General features: G+C 35.4%; 1 protein-coding gene across 1 annotated transcript; it reads left to right on the top strand.

The window, feature by feature from the left end:
* On the top strand, window positions 1-26,374 carry LOC143663322 (vitamin D-binding protein-like). The gene is made up of 10 exons (XM_077137065.1): window positions 1-185; window positions 13,515-13,584; window positions 14,177-14,309; window positions 16,584-16,795; window positions 17,972-18,104; window positions 18,418-18,512; window positions 20,214-20,343; window positions 22,172-22,374; window positions 25,642-25,771; window positions 26,258-26,374. Exons 1-10 carry the CDS (start codon window positions 128-130, stop codon window positions 26,357-26,359), a joined length of 1,266 nt encoding a protein of 421 aa, XP_076993180.1. The 5' UTR covers window positions 1-127; the 3' UTR covers window positions 26,360-26,374.

Below are 26,374 nucleotides of genomic sequence, written 5' to 3'. Positions count from 1 at the left end.
AGATTAATAATTGATTAGCTCAGAGTTGGGAATCCTAGTAAGAGAAAACTAATTGCTCTTTGCTGCTGTCTTTCACACGGTAACCCCACAGGAGTCAGGCAGTGCTTCAGGACTCACCAGCAGGAAAATGAAGGGGCTTCTGGTTCTCCTGCTTGCTGTAGGCTTTGGGCATGCTATAGAGAGAGGTAAGACCTCCAGTATCATGATCAGTTATCAGAGCTTTTCTTAGTCCAATATTGTGTTAACATAAAAAAATTACGTAAAAGCTGACAGACAGAAGAATTGGTGAATATGCTGAGGAGAGAGAGAAGGATTATAGAGGGCTTGATCTGAGTTAAGCTGTGCCATATGGCATTGAATTGGAAGAGAAAAGAAAATCAGGATAAGAATCTCATGAAAGAGAAAAAGGAAGTATAAAGTTTGTTAATTATCCCTTCTCCTTTATTTGGTAAACAAGCACTGAAAAAGAATGGGTTAAAGTTTGAACAATCTTTTTTTTTTTTTTCCATGGGCAGGCACTGGGAATCCAACCCAGGTCTCTGGCTGCTGAGCCACCATGGCCCGCCCTGACCAATTTTCAATTTTTAAATGTTAAAAGATAATACAGGGCGGGCCGCGGTGGCTCAGCGGGCAAAGTGCTTGCCTGCTATGCCGAAGGACCTCGGTTCGATTCCCGGCCCCAGCCCATGTAACGAAAACGGAGAAACAAAATACAATAAAAAACAAGAAAATGTTTAAAAGATGTTTCCCTTTCTTCCTCTCTTCCTTCCTTCTATCCTTCCTTCCTTCTCTCTGTCTTTCCTTTAAAAAAAAAAAAAAAAAAAAAAAAAAAAAAAAAAAAGATAATACAAAGGGAGACTGTGATCCAATACTGAGCATTTTTCAAATATTTATTGCCATTAAAAGTATAATAACTGTGTCGATGATGCATGAAGTGAACTAAAGCTCTATTTTTTTATCCTCTTTGAAGAATCTTATACATGCAGTCCTTGAAAAAAGCATTACAGTTTCTAAAACACTTCCAAATAAATTAGAATTTTCTATAACTAAGAAACACAACAAAAAATAAGATAATTGTTTTTCATTGAAATTATTCTTCAAATGTTGGCTTCATCTTTGGACAATGTTTAAAAGCTTTTTAAAGTGATATGTATGGAAATTATGTAAAGTACACAACTTTTAAATTTTGTAGCTTTGGATTTTCCATTCTGTTTTATCTTTTAATGTTTGTAAGGGAATCTGCATTCATCATGCTTTGTAAAATTAAAATTTTCATTTGATGCTGAGTGTCTCACCCAAGTCATACTGAGTATTCATACCAGTAATGTGTTTAACCAATGGAATAAATATTATGTATCCCAAGAATTATTTCTCATTAATAGGTCCTGAACAACCTTACTCCTCATTTTTTCCAATTCTTTTTTGTAATCACTTTTTCTTGTTCTTATTTTGGCCATTCAAATGATTTTAAATTTTCTTTTCCTCATCTACAAATCCTTAAGTAAGACTATGAGGAATTTCTGAGATATAGTGAGGTATGAATTTCTGAGATATAGTGAGGTATGAATAAGTCCTGAGAAACCTGGAAAGCTCAGTTTTTGTCCAAGGTTTCCCTGGGGCATATCTGAATCCGAAAAATCTTACTGAAACACTTTGAGATCAGGATTTTTAAATACAGAAATTCCAAAAATGGCTAGTCCTTGGAATTAAACGTGGAGGCCATAACCTGGAACATGATTCATCATTTTACACTGCTGACTCAGTAAGTGTGCATTAGCCTCACCTCAAGAAATTACAGTGTCTTTTGAAAATTAACAAAATATTCTACAACTTCAATTTGGATATCTTTCAGCAGTTCCTCAGACCCTGGTGAAATGGATGCTAAGAAATTCAGTTCTGCTTCTTTGAAATTCTGAATTTCACAATGAACTTCAGTCAGATTACCCAGATGTATAGGTCATATATCCCCTGAGACATATAAAATAATTTGTAATTAATAAGTATCCAATACCTGAGACACTGGTCTTCTATTCTGTAACACCTGACCATGTCCCAAAGAGCAATGAAGCTCCATCTGACCAAGTCAGCAATTAACTGGAAGATAAGTGTGTTCTCTCCTGGCAGCAATGCTCATATTCTTTTACTTTGCCACAGAGCAGCCACCTGAAAGCTATGAAATACATGTATTAGAGAAGTTCAGGAATTATGTTCAGGGGAGCCTTGGATAGTGGAAAATTGATTAGGGTTATAGTACTTTCTACGATAGAAAGTTACAGTTCTAAAGAGCTGACCATCAACCGTTTTTTTCTAGAACACTTTTCCAAAAGTGTATTTCAAAGTATATATTTTTAAGACTCATCTTGAAAAAAAGCGCAGTTTCCTGCATTTGGCTTCTTTCTCTGTGGCTGAAATGGATGTAACACTAATCTACTAAATCATGTCTTTCCCTCTTCCAGCTCCCCACCCCTAAAGCAGCACAGATTACTAAGACAGCTGCGCAATTACCAAAAAAAATGCCAACAGAAAATAAACCATTACAGTTTGTCAGGACTCTTGATAAGAACAATATTATTTTGTGAACATTTACCTTTCAGCTTTAAGCTTTTCGTTTCCAGCATACGTATATATTTACTGGACTTGATAACAAACAGCAAGAAGAAAGAAAGTCGCCTTTGAGTGGGTGGGTGAGCTATATTTTTCTGTCTCCCACTTTCTTGTTAAAACAGCCCTAGACAATGAGGTTATTCCAATCCCCTAAACCACCACTGAATCACTCTGTTTCTGTTTTACAAGTGGCCTCTTTATCAGTAATAATTTAACAACAAAATTGTCCTAAGTTTGATCCAGGAGTATAGCTGTACAGAATGCCAGAGTGAAATAATCAAGGATAGATACTCTCTCTATTTTCCCAGATAAAGACATCTCCGTATCCTGTCAGCTAAACTTACATATTACAAAATTAGGAATTTATACAGGATTTGAGATCAATGTGATAAAAAGGAGATAGCTCTGAAAAGACCTAGACATATGTTTCAAGGTGAAGGAACTCAGGTGCAAAAGTCCTGACTAGGAACAAGCTGGGCCTGGTCCAATGTCACAAAGAATCCAAAGTAAAACCATAAAAGAGGCTTAGCTGACAGGGCAAAGAAGAGGGAGCTGACGTCAGAGAGAGGTAAATAAATTCAACAAAAACAAAGTTACCCTAACTGGAAATCAATGCTAACCTCACTGTTCTAAGGTGCAATGCAGGTCTGCACTCACCATTACGAGTGTGGTATAGGGTAAATGTGTCTTTAAAAGGCCACAAGTATACTCGATACAGAAAGAAGAAAATTGATTTCTTTCTCCCCCAGTACCAGTGGTTACCTAACTTCTTTATTCTGTCTAATCCCACCTCTCTGAAATCATCTTCTATTTTCTTCCAACTCTCTCTGCTCCAGCCACACTGGCCTCCACACTATCCCACACTCAACATGGGACGTACACTAATTTTTCCATCTCCTTGAGGGAACTCATCCCCCAGATATCCAGTTCCTTCACTTACTCTCTTCATGTGTCCAAAGATCCAAGTTTCTAAAGGCTCCAGGTCTACTGTTAGAGAGCTCTTCCCTGGCCACCCAACCTCAAATAGCACCTACCATCCATTCCTCTCTGTTGATGGACGCAAATTTAAAAATAGAAAAAAAACCTCCATGAAATCAAGGACTTTATTTTTGTTCCTTACCATAATTTCCATTTTTTGGCACATAATGAAAGTTCAATAAATTTTTGTTGAAAAACTTAAAGATGAGGGTTATTAGAATCTATACATTATAATGTAGTTTTTTGAATATTAAAGGAAAATTAAGTGTCAAGTAGTACACATAATAGTTATCCTGGAAGAAGTAAACTCTTTATGAATTATTATCTATGAAGCATTGAAACTAGATTTTGTGTCCTGTGAAAACAAAAACTGCTGCTAGTATTTTTTTTTGCAATGCAGTATCATGTTTAAGGTCTTTTGTATAAATTTATTCAATTATTATAGACATTCTCATGAACTCAGAACTATTATTGTACCCACTTTATAGATGAGGAAACTGAGGTACAGAGAAGTTTAATAACTTACCCAAGGTTATTCTAGTAGTAAGTAGCAGAAACAGAATTTTACACCAGGAGGTTGGATATAATTATCCTGGATTATCAGGGTAATTATCAGGCCCAGTGTAGTCACAAGTGTCTTAAAAATAGAAAAGGGAAGGATAAGAAAGTCAGTCAGAGGAAGTTATGACTACAGAAAAAAGACACAGATAGAACATTGCTGGCTTGGAAGATGGAAGAAGGGGGCCATGAGCCTTAGGCAGCCTCTAGAAACCAGAAAGGGCAAGGAAATAGATTCTCCTCTAGAAGTTTCAAAAGGAACCTGTCCTGTCAAGACCTTGATTTTATCCCAGTGAGGTCTGTCAGACTCTATCAGACAGAGCTATAAAGAATAAATTTGTTTGTTAAGCTACTCAGTTGTGGTAATTTGTCCCAATAACAATAGAAATCCAATACACAGATGACTGGCTAGGACTACGTACAAGAGCAGTGACACAAGACATCTCTCTCTTATTAGGCAGCAACTTTTTCATTGGCCAGATCCAGGGAGAGTTGACCATGAGATGACTGTGGGGCATGTTGACTCATTGCTTTATTTCCTGAGATTTTACCTTCATGTTTTCACCTTCCTTCCCATATTCCCTTAATCAGAAAATAAGAATTTAGTCCAGCACCTGAGAGAAAGACTGAAGCAAATCACATTATATCTATATACAATTTATCACTGGCTTTTACTACAAAAACAATTGCTATCATTCACTGAACATTTACTGTATGTTAGACAGGAGATGTGCTAAGTATTTTTATACATGCAGTAGCATTTCATAAAACAGCCTTATGAAGAAGATATTATTTATCTTAAATCTCAGAGCACTCTTCCTTGAATAGAGCTATGAGTTGGCCATTCCCCAACATAAATATATTTCAATAGATTCCACATTAACTTAAAAAATAAGTAAAATTTTGGCTACCAAGTCTTTCTGTATTTAAGTACCATATTCCAGTTTCCTTACTGGACTGCTCCTTATTCTCCAGACATGACTCATGATTTTCTAACTTCTAGTATCCTTTCATATTGTTCACTCCTAATTCATTCACTTCTATCAAAATCCTATTCCTTATTTCTGCCCCACCTCAAGGAACAGCTTTCTATCACAAAGCTTTCTAAAATCCTTCTTTCATTTAAAAGTCCCATAAAGCTTTGTTTCAATATCTTTCATGGCAAGACTGTTTGTTTTGGATACTTAATTTTATTTACTACTTCTACTATTAGACTTATGTTCCTTAGGGATTGGGAGCTTTAGAGTTTCCTTTTGCATTGTGCCTCACTCCTGGTATATGGTCAACAAACATTTCTCCCAGGGGTATGTACCACCATAGTCACAATTTGACTGGATTCAGCTCAAAATAATAATAATGAAAATAACTGACAGGTATAAAATGTTTACCAAGGAGGAGGCAGATACTGTTATGAAAGTTTATAAAACAAAACGCTTTAGTCTTAAAATGCAAAGTGAAGGTAGACTCATTATTTTGTTATTTAATCCTCACAACACTCCTTTGAGCTACTATCATGTCCATTTTACAAAGGAGGAAACTGAGGAGGAATGAAGAGCAGCTGCAACCTACTGATGGTCTCACTATGAACTGAGGTAACAGAGCTTAAAATGCAATTGGACCAAATCCAGAATCCATACTCCAGATTATTATAAAATATGGCTTTTCATAGAAGCCATGCTCTCAGCCAGCAAACCAAGTGGTTTGGGCTAGCGAAGTGTTTTAAAGTTTAATTTGATGTGCCACCAACTTTTAAAACCTAGAGATTTCACATACAAATTTCTAGCTTCTCTGGGTTGTGATATTAATGACCAAATTTTCACATGGCAATAATGAACTGCAACTGAACCATTATGGCCCTTTTTGAGCTAGAACCATGGTTCCCATCACTGGGCCTTTTCTTTCTTTCACTTGGATCAAATACCAGCTGTGCAGATACTAGACCTTATATACATTTGAATTTGCCACCCTAGTTGTCTTAGTTCAAGTGTGAGACTTGATGCCACCTAAGAAAAGGAAGATTAGCACATTATTGTCTCTTTATATTACAAAAAGGTTAAATAATTTGTTTTCAGGTAATTATATCATCCATACAGGAAATCACATATGAATTCCTTAAATAATTCCTTTAACAAGTTGCAAATTTCACCCTAGAGAAGAAAACTTGCTCAATGCTTTCACATGCAAACAACTAGAATTTTGGTATATTTTAAAGGTAATAACAGATGACAGTAAGAATACTTTCACATGTCAAATAAATGCATTTTATATATATTTTAATGTAAATAACAAAAAATAATGAATTGCAGACTATGCTAACATTTAAGTGGATATATTGGTCAGGGTTCTCCAGGGAAACAGAACAGTGTGTGTGTGTGTGTGTGTCTGTGTGTGTGTCTGTGTGTGTATGTGTAAATATCACGAGATTTATTTTAGAAATTGGCTCACATGACCATGACAATTGGTAATTCTGAATTCCACAGGACAGGTTACAAGTCAGAACACTACTGAAGGTCTTGATAAATTCCCTGGAAAAAGCCAGCTGGCTGATGTAGAGACAGAAATTCCTCTTTCTTACTGCTGAAATAATCAATTCTCCCTTTAAGACCTTCAACTGATTGGATAGAATTTCTCGCACTGCTTTTATTGATTGTAGATGTAAACAGCCATAGATTCAATCAACTGACTAATGATTTAAATCTATAAAATATCCACACAGTGACAATCAGGCCAGTGTATGCTTGACCAAACAGCTCAATACCATGTTCTAGCCAAGTTGACACCTGAATTTAACCGTCACAGTGGGTATACCTTTAAACATACAATATGGTGACAACTAAAATCTAATACTTGGTGCATATCCTACAGGCAACAGTGGCATTTCATTTTCTACCTATGTATTACTTGCATAGTTCATTGTCACTGTATTTGTTTAAAAAGCTCTCTCTGGCCTTACTAAGATAAATGTAGTGCAATAAAGGCACTTAACACAATCTAAATTATTATGCTAAGCACAAAATAGCACTGAGTGCTTAATACTTTTAAGAAATATTTCCATTAAAATTAGAGAGCTTACAAGTGTACAGTAATGAGTCATCAGTTTCTCACTGGAATTTAATATGAAAGTTAGAAAATTTCATTGCATTCAAGACAAAAAAATCTTGCTAGAGCCTCAGTATAACAGATAATGACTTCAGAACTGTTTCAGCCTTATGAAAAACTAACATACACAAACCTAGTATATATAATTATAAAAAATTATTATTAACTTTTGTAAAGGAAGTTTTCATATACAAAATAATGCCACTTATGGTACTTTTGAATTGCATTTAAGTGATTCGGGGGATCTACTTACCAAGAACCGTGTATGGAAATAGAGATACAGCGATACACATATATTTTATACTCTTGCCATTAGATGGCACAATTTATTTTCAGTTTGCACATTTTCGACTCTAACAGCCATTGAGATGTCTATATTGATAGGAAACAATGGAAATCACCATTGTCCAATATTTTCTGAAGTTTTAATCAAGATATAAATAGAGCATGGCTAAGCAATGAAGATGCATCACCAAATCGCTTTATATGCCACCTCATCAAAGATATGGAAACATGACCTTGACATCCTTTCCTTGTTGAACAATATTTTGTTCATGTTTCATAATAAATTCTTATTGAATTGGCTTTTGAACATTCATGCTGTGCCCAGAATCATGCCCAAGCACCAAGGAACTAAAAGTATCATTTATCGTCTTTACCCTGGAAGAATGCACATAGAAAACAAAGACAATTTATCCTGAGGAAAAGTAATTAGCACTATCTTCTTTTCTAATGAATAGTGATTAGTTTATGTTCTTGTCTATTTTGAGACCAAAGCTTGGCACTTAGTAAACCCTTTAACCTTGTAAGTTTGCTAAAAAGTAGAATATGAAGAGAAAGAATGAGCTTTTATTAGTCAAAAATTAATACCTTACAAAGGCACAAATAATAATGTATCTTTCAACAACATAAGCAGAATAGTGCTAAATTCCAATGGGCTAATTCTCAGACTCACAGAAAAAAAATATGCTCAAATGTAATACGTTTTTTGAATTGTTTGGCACTCAAAACATAATATCCTATAAAACAATTTATACACAGAGATGAACTTCTTAAAGTGACACATAAAAGTACGTAGTGAACATTAGAGGTGAACTGCGATAACTACCAAACTCATAATATTTTTGTGGGGATTAAATGAGGTAATATATTCAAATATTTAGAACAGTACCTGCTAAATTTTTGGTACCCAAGTATTAACTATTATTACAACATTAATATTTATCTTTTTTATATTGCTTTACAATGTAAGCACTGCCATGTGTTCTAAGTTTCCAAATGAAGATGCTGAGGATGTTACACTCATCTATCCCAAAGTGGGAGAGGGAAACTTCCTTTCCCATCTCTAACCCACAAGAGCAATTGTAGATGATGAGGTGCCCAACCCAAGGAGGTAAGGAGGAGGTGAGAGGAGATGCATGGAGGAAGACTGCTTCCATTCAAACTTTGGTATATGTGGCATTTACATAGGCTCACCCAGAGTGAGCCCAATGGGAGTAATTTGTGTGATTCATTGAGCTGCTTCTATTGTAGCAGCAGTTTCTGGCAACTGACCCATTGACCTTATATCTCCTATTATATCAATAGGTTTTTGAATTTTCAAAAGCTGACATGGAACTCTATTTGTTCCACTGATGGCATCCTAAGAGGTACATGTAATTTTTCCTGAATTAGTTCATCTATAGATGTCATTTAGGACTCTGGGCTTAGTATTTAAATTAATGAATCTCTTTTAATCTACTCAAACAACAGAGAACTGCACACATGCTTGCAAATACCAATATTAGTATGAAAAATCAGACCAGTACTCTACCTAATAATTAAAAAGTTCAGTGGAGATGAAACAAAAAGAAACGATATAAAAGAAAGTGCTGATTCACTTGCCACTTGTTCATTGACAGTATTTCTAGTGACATATCAGTAGTTCTCCTTAACTCCAATAATAAAAACAGCTTTCTAAACCAACCCAAAATTGTTAAGTTTCTCAACTGAAATCACCAATATCTAGCCTGACTAGTTTAAATAAATACTGCCAAGTATATTCCTAAAAGATAAAGTTTCATTGAAAACACCAATAAATATACTAACCATTTCTGACACTGTTGAGCCTGTCAGCACAAAAGGGAAATAAAAATGCCAAAGAAGTAAAATTGCAAAAAAAAGCATAAAGTGCCAACAAAGCCCTGAGAACCCATGGTTCTCTAGAACACGATAGGAGATAATAATTTAAAATAGGTCCTAGCATTCTGTATGAACATCCACCCAATTTAATGTTATAGAGTCCACTCATTGCTCTTGGTATACAAACATTTCTAGATGAGCAAATTAAGTTTCAGCAAAAAATTATAGTAGCAATAGCCAAAGCACCCAAAATATCTTTGTTAGTAAAGCTTGTACCAAGACAGTAAATATCTTACTGGCCATTCCCACCAGCATGAAAGCTCCATGAGAACAAGGCTGTGTCTATTTTGGTCTCTTTTGTACATTCAGCAATGAACCTAATTGTGGCACATAGTTAGCCTTCAAAAAATATCTGTTGTATGCATGAAAGAATATTGCCAGGTCTGTTGAGAGAGTTGAGGTGCATGAAGCAGTAAAGATTTACCAAAAGTAATTCAAGTCTGTTCTCAAGTTCAGAATTAGACATGACTTATCAGAATGTTTCACAATATAGATAAAAATGGGACATGCTATTACAAAAAAGGGAAGAAAATCTGTTAATGAAATTTGTAAACATTTGGTACTGATGTGTCACTTGATGTGAAAGTGATTTTGAAAGAGTCACCAAGCTTATGCCAATATTTGCTGAGATCATATCAAAGTCCAGGCCATCCTCTTCATAACCAAATGGTACAATGTCATTGAAAATGCATTTCAGGCCTGATTTAATGATCTGAATCAAAGGAAGCTCAACTGGTTTAAAGAAAATTATTAAGCAGTGCTTCATGGAGTTAGTCATCATTTTTCAATAAACATATTACAAATTCACCTGAGTATTTATTCGTTTTATTTAGAAGACAAGAAAATAACTAACATGTATTTACTTAGCCTTATAAAAGTTATATAACTTCTCTTTGGATAAATTAATGAATTTTTTATCAGAAATATACTTCAGGGCAGTCCACCTGAACTACTTAAAATGCACCAGATTCCTCTATAGTTTATTTTTACCAGAGTAGTTTACCCTGGTATTTTAATTCTGAGCTTTCACAATGCCTCCCTTCTGGGCTTCCTCTTGCTTTTTCTCACTTCCATGGCTGAATGTTCCAGAAAAAAAAAATTGGTTTCAAAACCACTTTAAGTCTCATACAAGTCCATTTGGCTTCCAACATTCTCTCTCAGCTTCCTGACTCAAGCAATGCACAATATCCATGAATTCTTAATTATTTGTGTGCAAACACAAGTAATTATTATAGATAATCTGTAATATCCATTTACACTTACTTCCCACATGAGCACATACTTGCATAGCACACAGAAAAGAAATCTGCTTTTTTTGTGAGAAATGAAAAATATGAACCTGGAAATCCCAAAAAAAATATTTCTCATCATGTATACCTGAGGTATCCATTTGAACATAGGCTCTCACTTTAAATGCCAACAAAGCAAGCACTTCGGTTTTATAGGTGGAGTCTATTGAAGGAAATTAATTCAAATACATTTAAGAAGAAATATGTTCTTCTTAGAGCTATTTTGTGGCTCAAAACACAATAAGCTTTAGGGGGAAAATGTTTTATGCAATTTCTTTTTATTTCTAAAACATAATATTGGAAGTGGTCTTAAAGATCATGAGGATGCAATTTCGTACTATATTCAGGAATCTTTAAAGCATATAGTGTTTTAAATTCCACTTGAATGTTGCCAGTGACAAAGCAAACTCACTACTTCAAAAGCCTCTCATCATTTCAATTACTGGCTAGCCACATTTTAATAAAGTTTCTTTACATTGAACTAAAATCCACTGTCTTATAAACTGCAAGCCATTTTTCTTAGCTCTACCTTAGGACCAACATAAAATAACATCATTGGCATCCTAATGTCACAACTCTTCTCTCTTTATTCTTTTTCCATTTATACGTTCAAATATTAATAAAATAAATTTTCTCAGAATAAAAAGATCTTCACTCTATGAGGACAACTCTCCCCTAAAATCTTTCCCTTGATTCTCTAATCATTAGCTCCACAGAATATCACTAGTGATTAATGAAAAACATCTGCCTTATTTTAACCTTTTTATCCTGTGACAACATCTGGTCATGCAAACGAATCATTAAATTCCAGAAAATTTATTAAATGTGAAAACTTTCAGACATATAAAAGTTTGTAGCAAGTGACTTTTTGAACCCCATTGATCATTGCTTTTTTTTTTTTTTTTTTTTTGCATGAGTAGGCACCGGGAATCAAACCCCAGTCTCTGGCATGGCAGGCAAGAGCTCTGTCAGTGGGTCACTGTGGCCCGCCCTGATTACTTTTATTCCTAGTTTCAAAGATAATGTGAGATTTCAAATATGTGGGCTCCTTTCCACCTTCCATATGATTTTACTATATTTGATTAAGTTGGTTCCTTACTGCAAAGTACTAGAAGATTGGCTTTGTCCCTCAGTTCTGAATCTTCTCTCCTTAGATAAAGCATTCTCATCATTAAATCTGACAACTCCTAAAGATAATTTTTATTTAAAAATACCCTCCCTAGCATGTACCCAACTATCCCTAATTCCACTGCTAACTGATGAAACAATGATTTCTATCAGGGCATATCTATTTTCACTCTTCACAGAACTGTAACTGTTAGAGAGGACAGTTCATCTTTGCATGATAGCAATTGTCATCATATAACCTGAGATGCCTTTTTCAATATTTAAAACCAAAGGAATAAATTATTAAAAGGTAAAACCATTATCCCATGATGGAAACTGGTTCATTTTTATACTTATCATTTTTTTTCAAAAGATATAGCTTCATAAGGCATTGAGAAATTCCTAGTCTTATTTTTATAAGTGAAGTATCATGGAAGGAAAACGTTGACTGACTTCCGTGTTTCTACCCTACTGAACGGGCAATAGTTCTGCTGAACAAGTGGGTCTCAGGATTAGTAAAGAATCCAACTCCTCCCTCCCTTGCCTCATGAATGAACTCAAGTGGTCTCATGATTTGTCTGCCCATTCTTAAATAATAAAAAGTTGTCTCTTTGAATCCTAAAATAGCCATTTCATTTCAGTCATGAAAAAGTCTGACTGTATTTATTTATTTATTTATTTTTTCTTCCTTTTTTTTTTTTCCTGGCTGTATTTAATAGTCAAAAATACCTAAGTTCATTTAAAGTTGATGCTTCTTCCCGAGATCAGACCTATTTCAGACCTGTTGAATGTGGTGGGAAAGGGAAATTTATTTGCTTTCTTCTCTTTTTTTCTGCCTTATTCTCCTCTTCTTCCTCCTTCCACTTTCTAGCTCCTCCAGCTTAGCACATGGAAGGGAGAAGTAACAGGTTAGGTAGGCATCAGGGAAAACTAATTTTGATGAGTAATGTGGTAGACTGGTATTCTTTCTTCTGCTTATGGGACATTTCGAAGTCTACATTTCCTCTTTGTCTGTTCTTTGGAGTGCTCCCTCTCCTGATCACTGGCAATCTCTCACATCTGGCTGAGTACCTTATAACTCCCCTTAGGCCCCAATTTTCAAATCGTCTACTTTCGCAGAGATATCCCACTGCTGGCTGCCTGCTACATTCTAGATAGCTCTTTGGGGAAGAAAGAAAGCATTTAAGATACTTCCAAGCCAGCTTACTCTCATGCTTGACCCACATAAGGTCTGAAGCCTACATCACAGCTTCCCACCCACAGCCCTCTCATTTGCTGCCCAAGGCACTTCAACCAGCCCCTCATCCTTTAGCTGTCTCAGGCCTAAAACAGAAACCAATCTATTGTACTCCAAATTTGGGGGTCACCTATCAAGTTCTCTCAGTGGTTTCCTTGAAGCCTCTCTTACTGTGACTGAAGTGGGGGAAAGCACTCCACACCATTCTCTCAGATTCATCAAACTGGCAGTTTTCTCCAAAACATATTTTGTCTAATTTCTATCTTCTCCCTTTTCTGAATTTCTAGCCTTCCTGATATAGCCTGGAGGTGGGTAATGAAGCAAAGGTGGCAACATTTGCTCTCATACAGATCTTAATACATAATATTAATACATAATACTTGAATATATATATATAGATTATTAAAAGTGGCATTCATAAAAAGGTAAAATTTCACACTTTTCTATTTCTGATTTCCCAGGCCGTGACTATGAAAAGGATAAAGTCTGTAAGGAATTCATTGATATGGGAAAAGATGACTTCAAATTTTTGTAAGTGTGCAGGATCTACTCACTCTCTTAGTAACTTGACTTTGGAGGAAACTGAGTCAGAGGTAACTTAAATTCAGCAGGGACAGTTTACCTGATCTCTGCTAAAGCAAAGGTGGCAGAGCCCAGGATTGATGTGGGCAGAGATATCAGACTAATGAAGGGTACACATAGATTTCAGTCGGACTATGGTGACTATGATTAAAAAATTTGTCACCATCAAGTTGATTAATGCATTAAAAGAGACTATTCATTGCACTTTTTTCTAAAATGAATAAAATTCAATTAGTCACATGGTGGGACTCTGGCAAACAAAGGGAATGAGAAACAAACAGGTCTACCAGGGGAAGCTCAGGCAAACAGGGCTTCCTCCAGGATGATTTAATTGAACACCAGAGTTAAATCTTACCACTTTCCAAGGTAAATTCATCTAGAACCAGAACTGCTCTTTTAAAGTAACCTCAAGTTACTTTCATTAAGCAAATAAAATGAAAATGTGTGCAATATTTATGAAAAATGAACATTTTTCATATTTTGATCGGTACAACTGTGAAAGAAAATTCTAATTGATACACCAACTTCTTTTTCTCCTCAGATCAATGGTCCAATACAGCAGAAAATTTCCTAGTGGTACATTCAAACAGGTCAGTCAGCTGGTGGAGGAGGTTGTCTCCTTGACTGCAGCCTGCTGTGCTGAAGGAGCTGACCCTGACTGCTATGATAAAATGGTAGGTTTGTGGGACTTCCCCAGCTCTATGGTGGTCCATGGATGGAAGCCAAAAGAGGACTTTAAACACTATCTTGGGGAAATCTTAGAAAGCAACTCCATAAGCTTCTAGTTTGGGGAAACATGAAGCCTAAGCCTATTATCCCTAGACACAAGGTTTAATCAAATATAATCAGAATTAATTTGTCCAAGCTCAGATGAGAAAATTAGGGCATAAAATGCCTTCATGATTTACTAAGGATACATGCTAGTAGGAGGACATAGAATTCAGATCTGCCTGACTCTGAAATATGAGCTTTTGATCACTATGAATATGAGCCTCTCAAATATTGTTGTATCTGAAAATGAACCTCTTGAAATAATTCTCATACATGCTGTGTACCTTGAAAGCCTGCCCATACCTTTATTATAATGCCGGGATTGGTACCAACCCAGAATAACTTAATTTATTTTCAAATTATTTCAGGATTCAAAAATTATCTTATAGATTATATACTAGATTTTGGGTGCTTTCCCCTAAAGCATATTTGCATAAATTAAAATGCTGAAATGACAAGAGCTGAAAAAGGTGAAACCACAGAAACTTCCATAATTTGCTAATGGACTCATCAGGCCTGGTACAGATAACATTAAGATACATTTTGTTAAAAGCCTTTGCAGAAAAATCTTGAGCCCTGCTCAAGATTGCAACAGTAAGCCAGCAGAAACAAAACTCCAAAAGTCTATCAGAATATATTCTACAGAATAATTTTTCTTAGCCATTGATTGCTTTATCTGGCCCTTATCTAAGAATTTTTCAATCATTTCCTTCTACCATCAAGTCTGTAAATACCCTTCATCTCAACTTGATACTCCACACTATCTTTACAAAAAAAAATCTGTCCAAAATAACAGAATTTACTTTTTCATATATTTCCATTTTATATTATTTAGTGTTAGAAAATTTTGCTAATGCATCCGTAAATGTGAGATAAGTTCCAGGATCATAAAAGGACAGGGATGGCACTGACATTTGTTGCATGACACCTTTCTCTTTTTCCTGCTTGCTCAAAAATGTTTTAAAACTCCACACTTTTTTCCTTCTTAACTTCTTTTTTATTTGAAAGAAAGTTATAAAAAAGGAAGAGTAGAAAGGCTTCCAGGGAAAGGAATAGAAAGAAAAAGGAGACTTACTGAAAAGTTAAGGGCTTTAAAAGAGAAAGATAAAGTCTGATTCCTCAGTTCTTGAGAATGTAATGGAAGGTAGGTATGGGAGATAATGAGAGGTTGTTTAATTGTGATTTGTATTTCTAATTCATCATGTCACTTTCCTTGACTAATGGGGAAGGTTTTTTAGAAGTTTTGCCCCCAAAAGATGACTAACTTACAAAGTAAGTGTAAGCATATAGAAGTGCTAAATCTTTGCATGATGACTATTTCTATTTTTTTTACTTGAAATATCAAATTCCTTCAAAAAAGAACATTTTTTTTCTGCCATTAGTATTTTGATACTCCAATCATGGTGTTAGTCTAGCCATATGCATCAGTTTATTAATTTTGAGTCTGTAAATTAAGTTTATCAGTGGTTTTAACCTTTGGGGTACATGAGAATAAACCATGGTACTTTGGGGAAAAAAAAAGATTCTCAGCCCCATCTTTCACTTACTGAATCAGAATTTCTGGGCAGTGCAATCCAGGCATTTCTTATTTTTATACACTCTGTGAAGGATTCTGATACAAAAGTTGGCTCAAAAACCATTGGGTTAAAGAATGCAAACCCATATGGAAAACTAAAACAGAACCAGGAGTCTACTGCTTTAATAAAGTAGGGTGGTGATATGAGCAGAGTGAGAGCAGCCTTCTCAATGGGACACTTGCAATGGAGAGCATATGGGAGGGGATAATATCAGAATTACCTGGGGAGCTTTTTCAAATGAAATGAACCCCTTCTTCCTCAAAGACACTCATATTCTGGTCAAGAACAAGTAAGCTGGGGGACAAAAACACTAATGGCTACAAGTAGACAAAAAAGCAGTCCATTTATTAATGACATTTCTATCTTGATTCTACTCTGAGGGAAAGTCATTTATTAGCATAGATAAGACCCTATACTTGCCTATAACCATAATTATGCCACTCATCATATTGACAAATCGTCTCCTGGAGGCTTTGGATGGATGAATGGTTGCTGTTGGAATTTTAGAAAGACAGGATGAGATGTTTTACTGAGTGGAGAACTCCGAGCCTGAACACTTACATATATATGAGTTTACTTTTGTGTCTCCTCCCATTCCAGACCTCATCATTATCTTCCAAGTCCTGTGAAAGGGACTCTCCGTTCCCGGTGCACCCAGGAACTGCTGAATGCTGTACCAAAGAGGGCCTTGAGAGGAAACTGTGCATGGCTGTCCTGAAGCACCAGCCACAAGAATTTCCTACCTATGTAGAGCCAACAAATGATGAAATTTGCGCAGCATTCAGGAAAGATCCTAAGGAATTTGCTGACCAGTAAGTCGCTTTTATCATAAGTAGAACTTTAGATAATAAAATATGAACAATAGATCTAATCTAACCCCTTTGTCTGTGCAAATGCTTCTTGCACAACAACCATGACAGCAACGTTTGTGTGAACTCTTCCAACAATGGGGAACTTGACTATCACCCAGGGGAACCCATTTCCTTTTCAACACTGAGTATAATTTCTTTCTCTGACAGAGATAATATCAACTTCCCCAGACACCCATTCACTAGTTCTAGATTTATTATCTGATGCAAACTCACTTGGATCCTCTGTCTGCATAATTCCATTATGTTATGTATCCTTGCATACCTCATACAATAGAATTCATTTTATGGCTATTCTCATCTTAAGACTTAATTTCAAGTAAAGCATAAGAAATAAACTACCTTTTTGTTCACACCTCTAGTACATTTACTACCAGAAACAGTTGTGAGCAAGACACATATTAAGCAAAACATGCACCTTTGAGCTCCTCATTGTTTAACATGCCTAAGGAACCAGATTACATGCTGATTCTTCATGTTAACCTTAGAAGGTCATAAAAGTGATCAAAAAATGGGGGGGAAGTCCAGTTTAATTTAATATATATATGCAAACAGCAAAAGCAAAATCATTCAAAATGTCTTTAAAAGTATGACATCAAAATCACAACTTTATTAATTTGCCAGTCCTTGCAAAATTTTCAGAAAGGATTTTGGATGAGATTTCAGAACCATGTTCAAGTTCTCAGGACCTTATTCTCCTGAAATTAAAAGGTATTCCTTCAATCAATAAAATAAATCTATACACAGTAATTGTCTAGAATAGTAAACTGAGATAGATAATGAAGGTAAATCACTACTTACCTTCATTCTGATTTATTAATTAGGATTAATAAGGAGCTTCAATGGGTCATACAACTGGCTAAACACTAAGTTAATAAAGAACAATTAGCCCAGCCCTTCAAGCAGATCACATGGGAATTTAGCAAAGAAGCTAACATTTAGTGAAAATATTAATTTGAAATGATGTCAGTATTATAATCCTTTCCATAAACCTTTAGTGCTTCTTAAATATTAAAACTATAAACCAATATAGTAAACACTATTTCTATATTATTATATAAAAGTAGGTTTTGTTTTTTCACAAATGTTTTGAACAACCTTCCTGTTTTTTCCCAACAGATTTATATATGAATATTCCATTAATTATGGACAAGCTCCTCAATCACTTTTAGTCAGTTACACCAAAAGTTATCTCTCTATGGTAGCAGCCTGCTGTACTTCAGCAAGCCCAACCATATGTTTTCTGAAAGAGGTAGGTCCTATTTTGTTTATTACATAGTTATGTTCTATTTTTTTCTTCTTTTAATGGCATTCTTTTTAAATGATGGTAGAAACTGAGATTCCAGAATCAGTAAAAATTTTTAAAATGTCTCCATTGCATTTTGTTCATTGGAAAATAAACAGATCACATGGGGAAAGAAATATCAATAATTTCCTTTGGCTAAAATTTGGTTTTCTAGTCATTAAAAAAAATCATAACATTAATAGTCTCTGTTTTTGCCATTCCTATATATTGCTGTCACTGGCTCTTGGCCATCTAATGAGATTCCTCTCTTATTTTCTAGAGACTCCAGATTAAACAATTATCACTTCTCACTACTATGGCAAATAGAGTCTGCTCACAATATGCTGCTTATGGGAAGGAGAAGTCAAGGCTCAGGTAAAAAAAAACCAACATCACCATGTTTACCTGTTTGGTCCTATGCTTTCTTTCCAAAATGTTAGGATTCCCTAAAATTATTTTTTAATAGAAGATACAGAATATACTGTGCCTGCAAAACTTATGTTCCAATATTCCTCAAAAACATTTCTTGGTTATTCTTCCTGTTTCTTCTGTCTGTATAGAATATGAACAATAAGGAACAATGCAATGTTGTAAAACATGAGATGCGCTTTAAATCAATCTTTTGCAGATACTTTATAAGGGAAAAATGGTAGACCATTAGAAACTATGTGCAAAATTTTCATACATGCATTATCATCACTAAAGCAAAAAAAGATCTTTGTGCATCACCTGTTTTTTTTTTAACCTCATTTTCTCTTTGGATGAGGCATCTTGTATTCCTGTTATAGAAAGCTTTCTGCTATCAGTATGTATCTCCAGACCTGCATGAATTTATTCTAATTATTTAGTTTCAACTATTTACAACTTTTATTTCCATTTTTTGTATGTCTATTCATTTGTGGTAACTTCATACTTTAGTTTTAGTTTTAACGGTTTCTGTGTTCACAATTCTCTTGTCTCCCTCAACATCTAGATTTGCCAGTTTATCTTGTCACAATTTACAATCTATTTAATTCCTTCTACTCTGATACACAAGCTTTCCTTCCTCTAATGGTAATGAAAATCTATTTCTATTGCTGGGCAATGCATAATAAGCCTCCTTAATGGAAAAGCAAACTACTTTCATTTGTCCTTAAAAAAATAATCTTCCATTAAAATTGTTCAAATGCTCAAAGGCATTTTCTCTATACCTCCCTTTAAGTTATGCTTTTACGACTGAAATAGTATGTTTGGAAAATAGAACATAAGAATTTACGCAAAATAGTGTTTAATCATTAATTTATACTTGCATTGATGTCTAGGAATTTACCACTAGAAAATAGTAATGAATGTGAACAAAGATATAGCTACAATGTATTCTTGCCACATTTTAGTTCCTAAATGGGAGAGTTCCTAAATTTCTCCAGAACAGAGCAGTACTTAGATTAGTTGTGGTATATGTATAAGAAAGAATACCCTACAATTTGTTAAAAATGCATCATAAAAGAATATGTAACTATATAGAACTTGTTCCTGATATAGTAAGTGAAAAAAAAAAAAAAACAAATAGGAGAAAAACAGCAAAGAAAAAGAACATAATCCCATGCACAAATATTAACCTTCTAAATGATCTAATGGTCACACACTAAAAATATCAACACATTCAATGTCAACTCTACAGTGTAGGACTATAGGTATTTACTCTTTCTTTGATTTTATCTCCATTGTCTCAGTGAAAATATAAAAATATTTTTTAATGAAATGTTAGGGGCCAGAAAAACACAGCACAAGTATCAGGAATAGAGAGATATTCGTGCTTTTCCTTGTTACAATTTCAGATCTAACATATGAAGGGCTGGTTCCTATGTGTAAATCTGGCCAAAAAGGCATGACATATGAGTACTGAAAATTTGAGAAGACTCATTGGGGCTGGTTTGATTTTGAGTCAGTAGCTTTGGCAGATAGGGTCCATCACACGGTAGCTTCAAAGGCCAGAGTAGAAACTAGGGTATTATCCCTCCAGACAGTGTGTTCAGAATGATAAAGAAGAAAAGTGAGAATATGGGTAAGCTAACAAATTCTTTTATAACCGCTTAGCCATCTCATAAAATTTGCCCAAAAAGTGCCTACTGCTGATCTGCAGGATGTTTTGCCACTAGCTGAAGATATTACTGAAATTCTCTCCACGTGCTGTGAGTCTGCCTCTGAGGACTGCATGCCCAAGGAGGTAAGAGAATCCCATCCCATCAACATCATCATGCAGCATGTACTGAATGGCATTTACTGAGTAGAAGGCACTCTTTGCAGCTCCTTTTCACATGCATCATCTTCTAAATGAGTCCTTATGTGTACCTGAAGTATGCTCCATTTTACATATGAGGAAAGAGAAGATTAGAAAAGAATAACTATTTGAGGTCACACAGCTAGTAAGTGGCAGGATCAACACTCAAACACAAGATGGCCAAGACCTTGTTCTACCTGTGCTATCCAATAAAGTATTCTACTAGCAACATATGATTATTTAAGTTTAATTGGAATTAAATAAAATACACAAGTCAGTTTTTTTTAAATCATACTAACCACATTTCAAGTGTTCAGTAGTTTTGGACTGTGCAAATACAGGTCATTTCCATCATCTCATAAAATTTTATTGGACAACACAGCACATCACTGTGCTATTAGAAACTACTGATGTTCTTATTATACCTTTTATCACTTGACAGTTGTCCTAGTTTGCTAGCTGCTGGAATGCAATATACCAGAAACAGAATGGCTTTTAAAACAGGGAATTTAATAAGTTGTTAGTTTACAGTTCTAAGGCTGAGAAAATGTCCCAATTAAAACAAGTCTATAGAAATGTCCAATCTAAGGCATCCAGGAAAAGATACCTTGGTTCAAGAAGGCCGATGAAGCTCAGGGTTTCTCCCTCAAGTGGAAGGGCACATGGTGAACAGAGTCAGAGTTTCTCTCTCATCTGGAAAGGCACATGGTGAACATGGCTGGGGTTCCTCTCTCATCTGGAAGGGCACATGGCAAACACGGCATCATCTACTAGCCTTCTCTCCTGGCTTCCAGTTTCATGAAGCTCCCCGGGAGGTGTTTTCCTTCTTCATCTCCAAAGATTGCTGGCTCATGGACTCTCTGCTTTATGGTGCTGCAGCATTCTCTGCTCTCTCCAAATCTCCTTCATTCTCCAAAGTGTTTCCTCTTTTATAGCACTCCAGAAACTTATCAAGACCCACCTAAATGGGTGGAGACATGTCATCACCTAATCCAGTTTAACAACCACTCTTGATTAAATCACACCTCCAGGGAGATGATCTGATTACAGTTTCAAACATACAGTATTGAATAGGGATTATTCTGCCTTTATGAAATGGGATTTAGATTAAAACATGACTTTTCTAGGGGACATACATCCTTACAAACCAGTGTAACAGTCATCCCAATTTTTGCATCATTTTTCATTTACATAACCTTTTTAAGTGGATACAAATTTGAATAGTTGCCCAAATCTGGAATTTATTTATTTATTTAAACAAAGGTAATACTCCAAGGTCTTATGAGTCTCTTTAGCAATAGGTACTTTAAATGGCCTGGTCCATTTCCATCAAGAATACATGTGTATGTATAGATGTATTCTATGACCTGATTTATAATGGCTAAATAGGATTCTATTTCATATATCTATTCCAGCTGTCTACCTATATATATACCATATTTTTATTTAACTAGTACTCTGTTATTAGATTTAGGTTGCTTCAGTTTTCTCAATTATTTTATGCAATGCTGCCATTAATAACCTTATAGCTAAATCTCTCTTCATTCATAATGATTTTCTAAGAATAAATTATTGGAACTGAAATTCTACATTTTAAGGGTTTTAATACACATAGACAATTGCCTTCCAAAAGTATTGTACCAATTTACTTTCTCAGAACACTAACACCGACTTTTACAAGTGCCAAGCCAGGGACTTGCAGACATGTAAACCTTCTTTTTATTTAGACCAACTGGGAAACTAACAATGCACAAACTTACCATTCCTTTCGTAGCTGCCTGAATATGCAGTAAAAATCTGTGACAAGTTGCCCAAAAAGAATTCTAAGTTTGAGGACTGTTGTCAAGAAAAAACACCCATGGACATTTTTGTGTGCGCTTACTTCATGCCAGCTGCCCAACCACCCGAGCTGCCAGCTGTTGAGTTGCCCACAAATAAAGACCTGTGTGAAAAAGGAAATACCAAAGCTATAGATCAGTAAGTAGAGTTGATCTTAAATGTGTTTTCCTCTTAATTGTTTCTGGACAAAGGGGCATCATGCTGAGGGCCAGGAGGGGGAAGATATGCTATCACTCTTCAATGCAAGCAAAGTTATTTTTATGTTTTTTGTGTAATTTAAATATTTTTAGTTGATTTTAAATGATTCTTCCCATTTAAAACTCAATTAATAACCTTTTTCAAAAGAAGATAAATGGGTTTAATAGCATTTTGGATATGGAGAGAAAACACTGGGTTTCCCAATTTGCCTTCTAGGGTGACTGTGCAGGACTACTTAACATTCCTTAACTTTAATCTTTTCTTAATTAATTTTGGAATGATAATCCTTGCCTTACTTACTGCACAGGTTGCTTGTGAGAAATGCATATACATATTGTGATGGTTAGGTTCTGGTGTCAACTTGGTCAAATGATGATACCCCGTTGTCTGGTCAGGCAAGCAGTGGCCTGACCATCGCTGCAAGGATATTTCATGGCAGGTTGATAAACCAGAGGCTGGTATATTAAATCATCAGTCAGTTGATTGCATCTGTGGCTGATTACATCTGCGGTTTCCTTAACGGCTTTTAAGGAAAGAGAGACTTTTTCACTGCTTCTTCAGCCAGAAAGCCTCTTCTGTGGAATTCATCTGTACTCTTCATCAGACACAGCCTGCCCTGTGGATTTTGGACTCTTCTATTCTCATGGTTGTGAGACACCTTTATAAATCTCATATTTAGGGATGTTTCCTGTTGGTTCTGTTTCTCTAGAGAACCCTGACTAATACAGCTTCGTACCAGAAGTGGGGTTGTTCTTGTGAAAAAAAAAATCTTTAAAATGGGTTCTTACAATTGGTTTTCTACTCTGATTTGACTCAAAGACACAAATGCCTCTGTTTCCAATAATCAAGATGGCACTGACTGCCCATGGGGTGAACTGATAAGAGAGATATGCAAAATATAATCATTAGATTCTGCTAATTGTATGTTTACATACAATTCTCTGGATGAGAATGTTTTTGACACATTTACAGAGTTTTATGGAATTAAGAGGTATAATGATGTTGGTTGGTAATTGTTAAATATGTGGGATACAGTGATGAGGGAAAGGGGACGAGCTGAAGGATTCAAATTTGTGACTTAAGAGCTGTATGAATGATGTAAAATTTTCCATGTGTGCCCTGAAAGAAAATCTTATTCCCTGTGGTTAGAGACTTGAGACACCGAAAACCAGACAAAGAGCCTCATTGTGCAGGTAGCAGATTTACAGATTTACAACATAACCTAAAATCTCAACCTTGAAGGGTGTCTGCTGTTAAAGCAAGGGCTTTGATTAGAAAAGAATAGGATCCCGAAACGTGGGATGGGGATATATGGCTTGATGCGGAGATGGAGTCCCTGGAATCTTCAGAGCCTTTGGTGGATAGACCTGTAAAGAACTGCCCTGAGAAAAGTGTTTCCCCACCTTCAGCCGGCCTTGAGAAAACAGCCTCCCCTCCTCCAGTTCCCCCAGGGGAGTGTGCCATCCAACCTCCACCTAAAGAGATTAACAATTCAGTGTCTGCTAAACCTGTAACCACCTGCCCTGGGGAAACAACCCGCATTCCTCTGCCTGAAGGGACTAATCCTGTTTCACCAGATGAAGCTGCAATAGAATGCCCTGAGGTAATTGGCTTGAAAGACTTCAATTTCTTTCCATGGCCACACCCACCATCCCTCTTCTCTTCAAGATCTATAACTAGACTAAAGTCCCAACAGGCCCAAAAGGTGAGGGACAAAGTGTGACCCACGAGGAGGTACACTATACTCCAAAAGAACTGCATGAGTTTTCCAGTCTATAGAGACAGAAATCATGGGAATATGTGTAGGAGTGCTTATTAAGGGTGAGGGATAATGGTTGAAGAAATATAAAGTTGGATCAAGCTGAATTAAGCATGTTTCAAGGTGATATCTATAGCTGCCAAGTTGACAAGAAGTGGACTGTGATGGTTAGGTCCTTGTGTCAACTTGGCCAAATAATGATGCCCAATTGACATCTGCCTGGTCAGACAGACACTTGGCTGGCCATTGCTGCAAGGATATTTCATGGCTGGTTGATAAATCAGGAAGCTGATTATTAAATCATCAGTCAGTTGATTGTATCTGTGGCTGATTACATCTGTAATCAACAAAGGCATGTTTCCCATAATGAGATAATCCAAGCAGTTGATGACTTTTAAGGAAAAAGAGAGAATTTTTCACTGCTTCTTCAGCCAGAGAGTCTTTCCTGTGGAGTTTGTCCAGACCCTTCACTGGAACGGCCAGCTGCACAGCCTGCCATGTGGATTTTGGACTCTTCTATTCCTATCATTGTGTGAGACACTTTTATAAATCTCATATTTGCAGATCTCTCCCATTGGTTCTCTTTCTCTAGAGAATCCTGACTAATACAGATATGGATAATGTCTTAAAATGTACACATGTAAAATTATTAGCATGACACTAACAACGTTTATCACATTACTTGCTTTATCACATTACTTCTACTTTAAGGTCACAAATCAAAAACCTAAGTTAAATCAAACTTTTGGACAAGTAACCACTATATAATAAAACAGATAACAAATGTAAACTAGATTTTGTCTCCATAAAACTGATATTCACTACCAATAAAAGAGAGAGAATTTAAATGAGAAGCAATGTAAACTTTTATCTAGTTTTATTCAACTGTTAAAAAAACTAAAATAAATGCATCTGTGTGTAAGTAGGTAAATAGGTTGAAGAAGCAATTTGCAATATTAGATTACTGATGTCAGAGAACAGAATGTGGACTGGACTGAAATTCTAATTTATATTTTTCTAAATACTCTATTTTTTTTATACATACATAGAGAGCAATGGGACAAGATATAATGGAAGAATTTATGCAGATCCATCTTCACAATAAAGTCACTTAAAAAACCCAGTTCATATACATTTGAGTACATATGCTTATGTATAAGATATGTGGATGATTACATAATAAACACAGATTTAAAAACTTTGATTCAGCATAAACCAATCACAGTAGCTTCATTTAAAGCAGTTTTAAATAACTTGCATTTCAATGAAAATATTGTATAATCCAAATCCTGTTATTTTGCAGTCATTTTACTTTAAATCTCTTATTATACATTAAGAATCAAGTGCTTTTCCTTTATGATAGACACATCAATTTCACAGCATGAACACCTACACATATATCTACTTGCATATTAAAGAGTCTTACTGCCTTTTCTCTGTTGTATCAGATACACATTTCAACTAAGCAGGAGGACTCATATCCCAGAAGTATTCCTCACTAAAATACTTGAACCAACCCTGAAAAGCCTTGGTGAATGCTGTGATTCCAAAGACTCTACTACCTGTTTTAAAACTAAGGTATAATCTGCTAGATTTTCTTTTAAAACCTTGGTGTAGATCAGAGATTGGTAAGCTTCAGCTTATGGGCCAAAGCTGGCCTGCTGCCTGCTTTTGCATGACTTCTGAGCTAAGAATGCTTTTTACATTTTTAATGGGTGAAAAAAATAAGAAGAATATCTCATGACACATGAAAATTACATGAAATTGAAATTTAAGTGTCCATAAAAAAAGTGTCATTGGAACATGACCATGTTTATCATTTATGTGCCTTTTGTGGCTGCTTCTAATTTATAATGATAAAGTTGAATAGTTGCAATGGATACTATATGGTCTAAAAAACCTAAAGTAATTACTATCTGGCCCTATACAGAAAAAAATTGCCAGTGCCTGGTATAGATAATAAACATTTATACTGATATGTTAATATGAAATTCTGATTGAACTGGATCATGAAATCATTTTTCAAGACAATGATCTTGTTATACAATTATTGTTTTCTTACAGCACCCTCAACTGCAGAAAGAACTAACTTCTTTCATTGACAAGGGACAACAACTATGTGCTGATTACTCAGAAAACACATTTACTGAATATAAGAAAAAGTAAGGCGCTTGTTCTGAT

This window comes from Tamandua tetradactyla, chromosome 19, assembly GCF_023851605.1.
Source record: "Tamandua tetradactyla isolate mTamTet1 chromosome 19, mTamTet1.pri, whole genome shotgun sequence".
In the NCBI taxonomy this organism is placed as follows: domain Eukaryota; kingdom Metazoa; phylum Chordata; class Mammalia; order Pilosa; family Myrmecophagidae; genus Tamandua; species Tamandua tetradactyla.
The sequence above is the reverse complement of the archived record's forward strand: the minus strand, read 5'-3'. Positions and strand labels throughout refer to the sequence as shown.

What these genes read in the sequence shown, in the direction of transcription:
- LOC143663322 (XM_077137065.1), top strand. Translation starts at nt 128, where the DNA reads ATGAAGGGGCTTCTGGTTCTCCTGCTTGCTGTAGGCTTTGGGCATGCT. An exon ending in AAGGAGAAGTCAAGGCTCAG is followed by an intron (nt 18,513 to 20,213) that starts GTAAAAAAAAAC and finishes ATAACCGCTTAG; the next exon opens with CCATCTCATAAAATTTGCCC. An exon ending in CTACCTGTTTTAAAACTAAG is followed by an intron (nt 25,772 to 26,257) that starts GTATAATCTGCT and finishes GTTTTCTTACAG; the next exon opens with CACCCTCAACTGCAGAAAGA.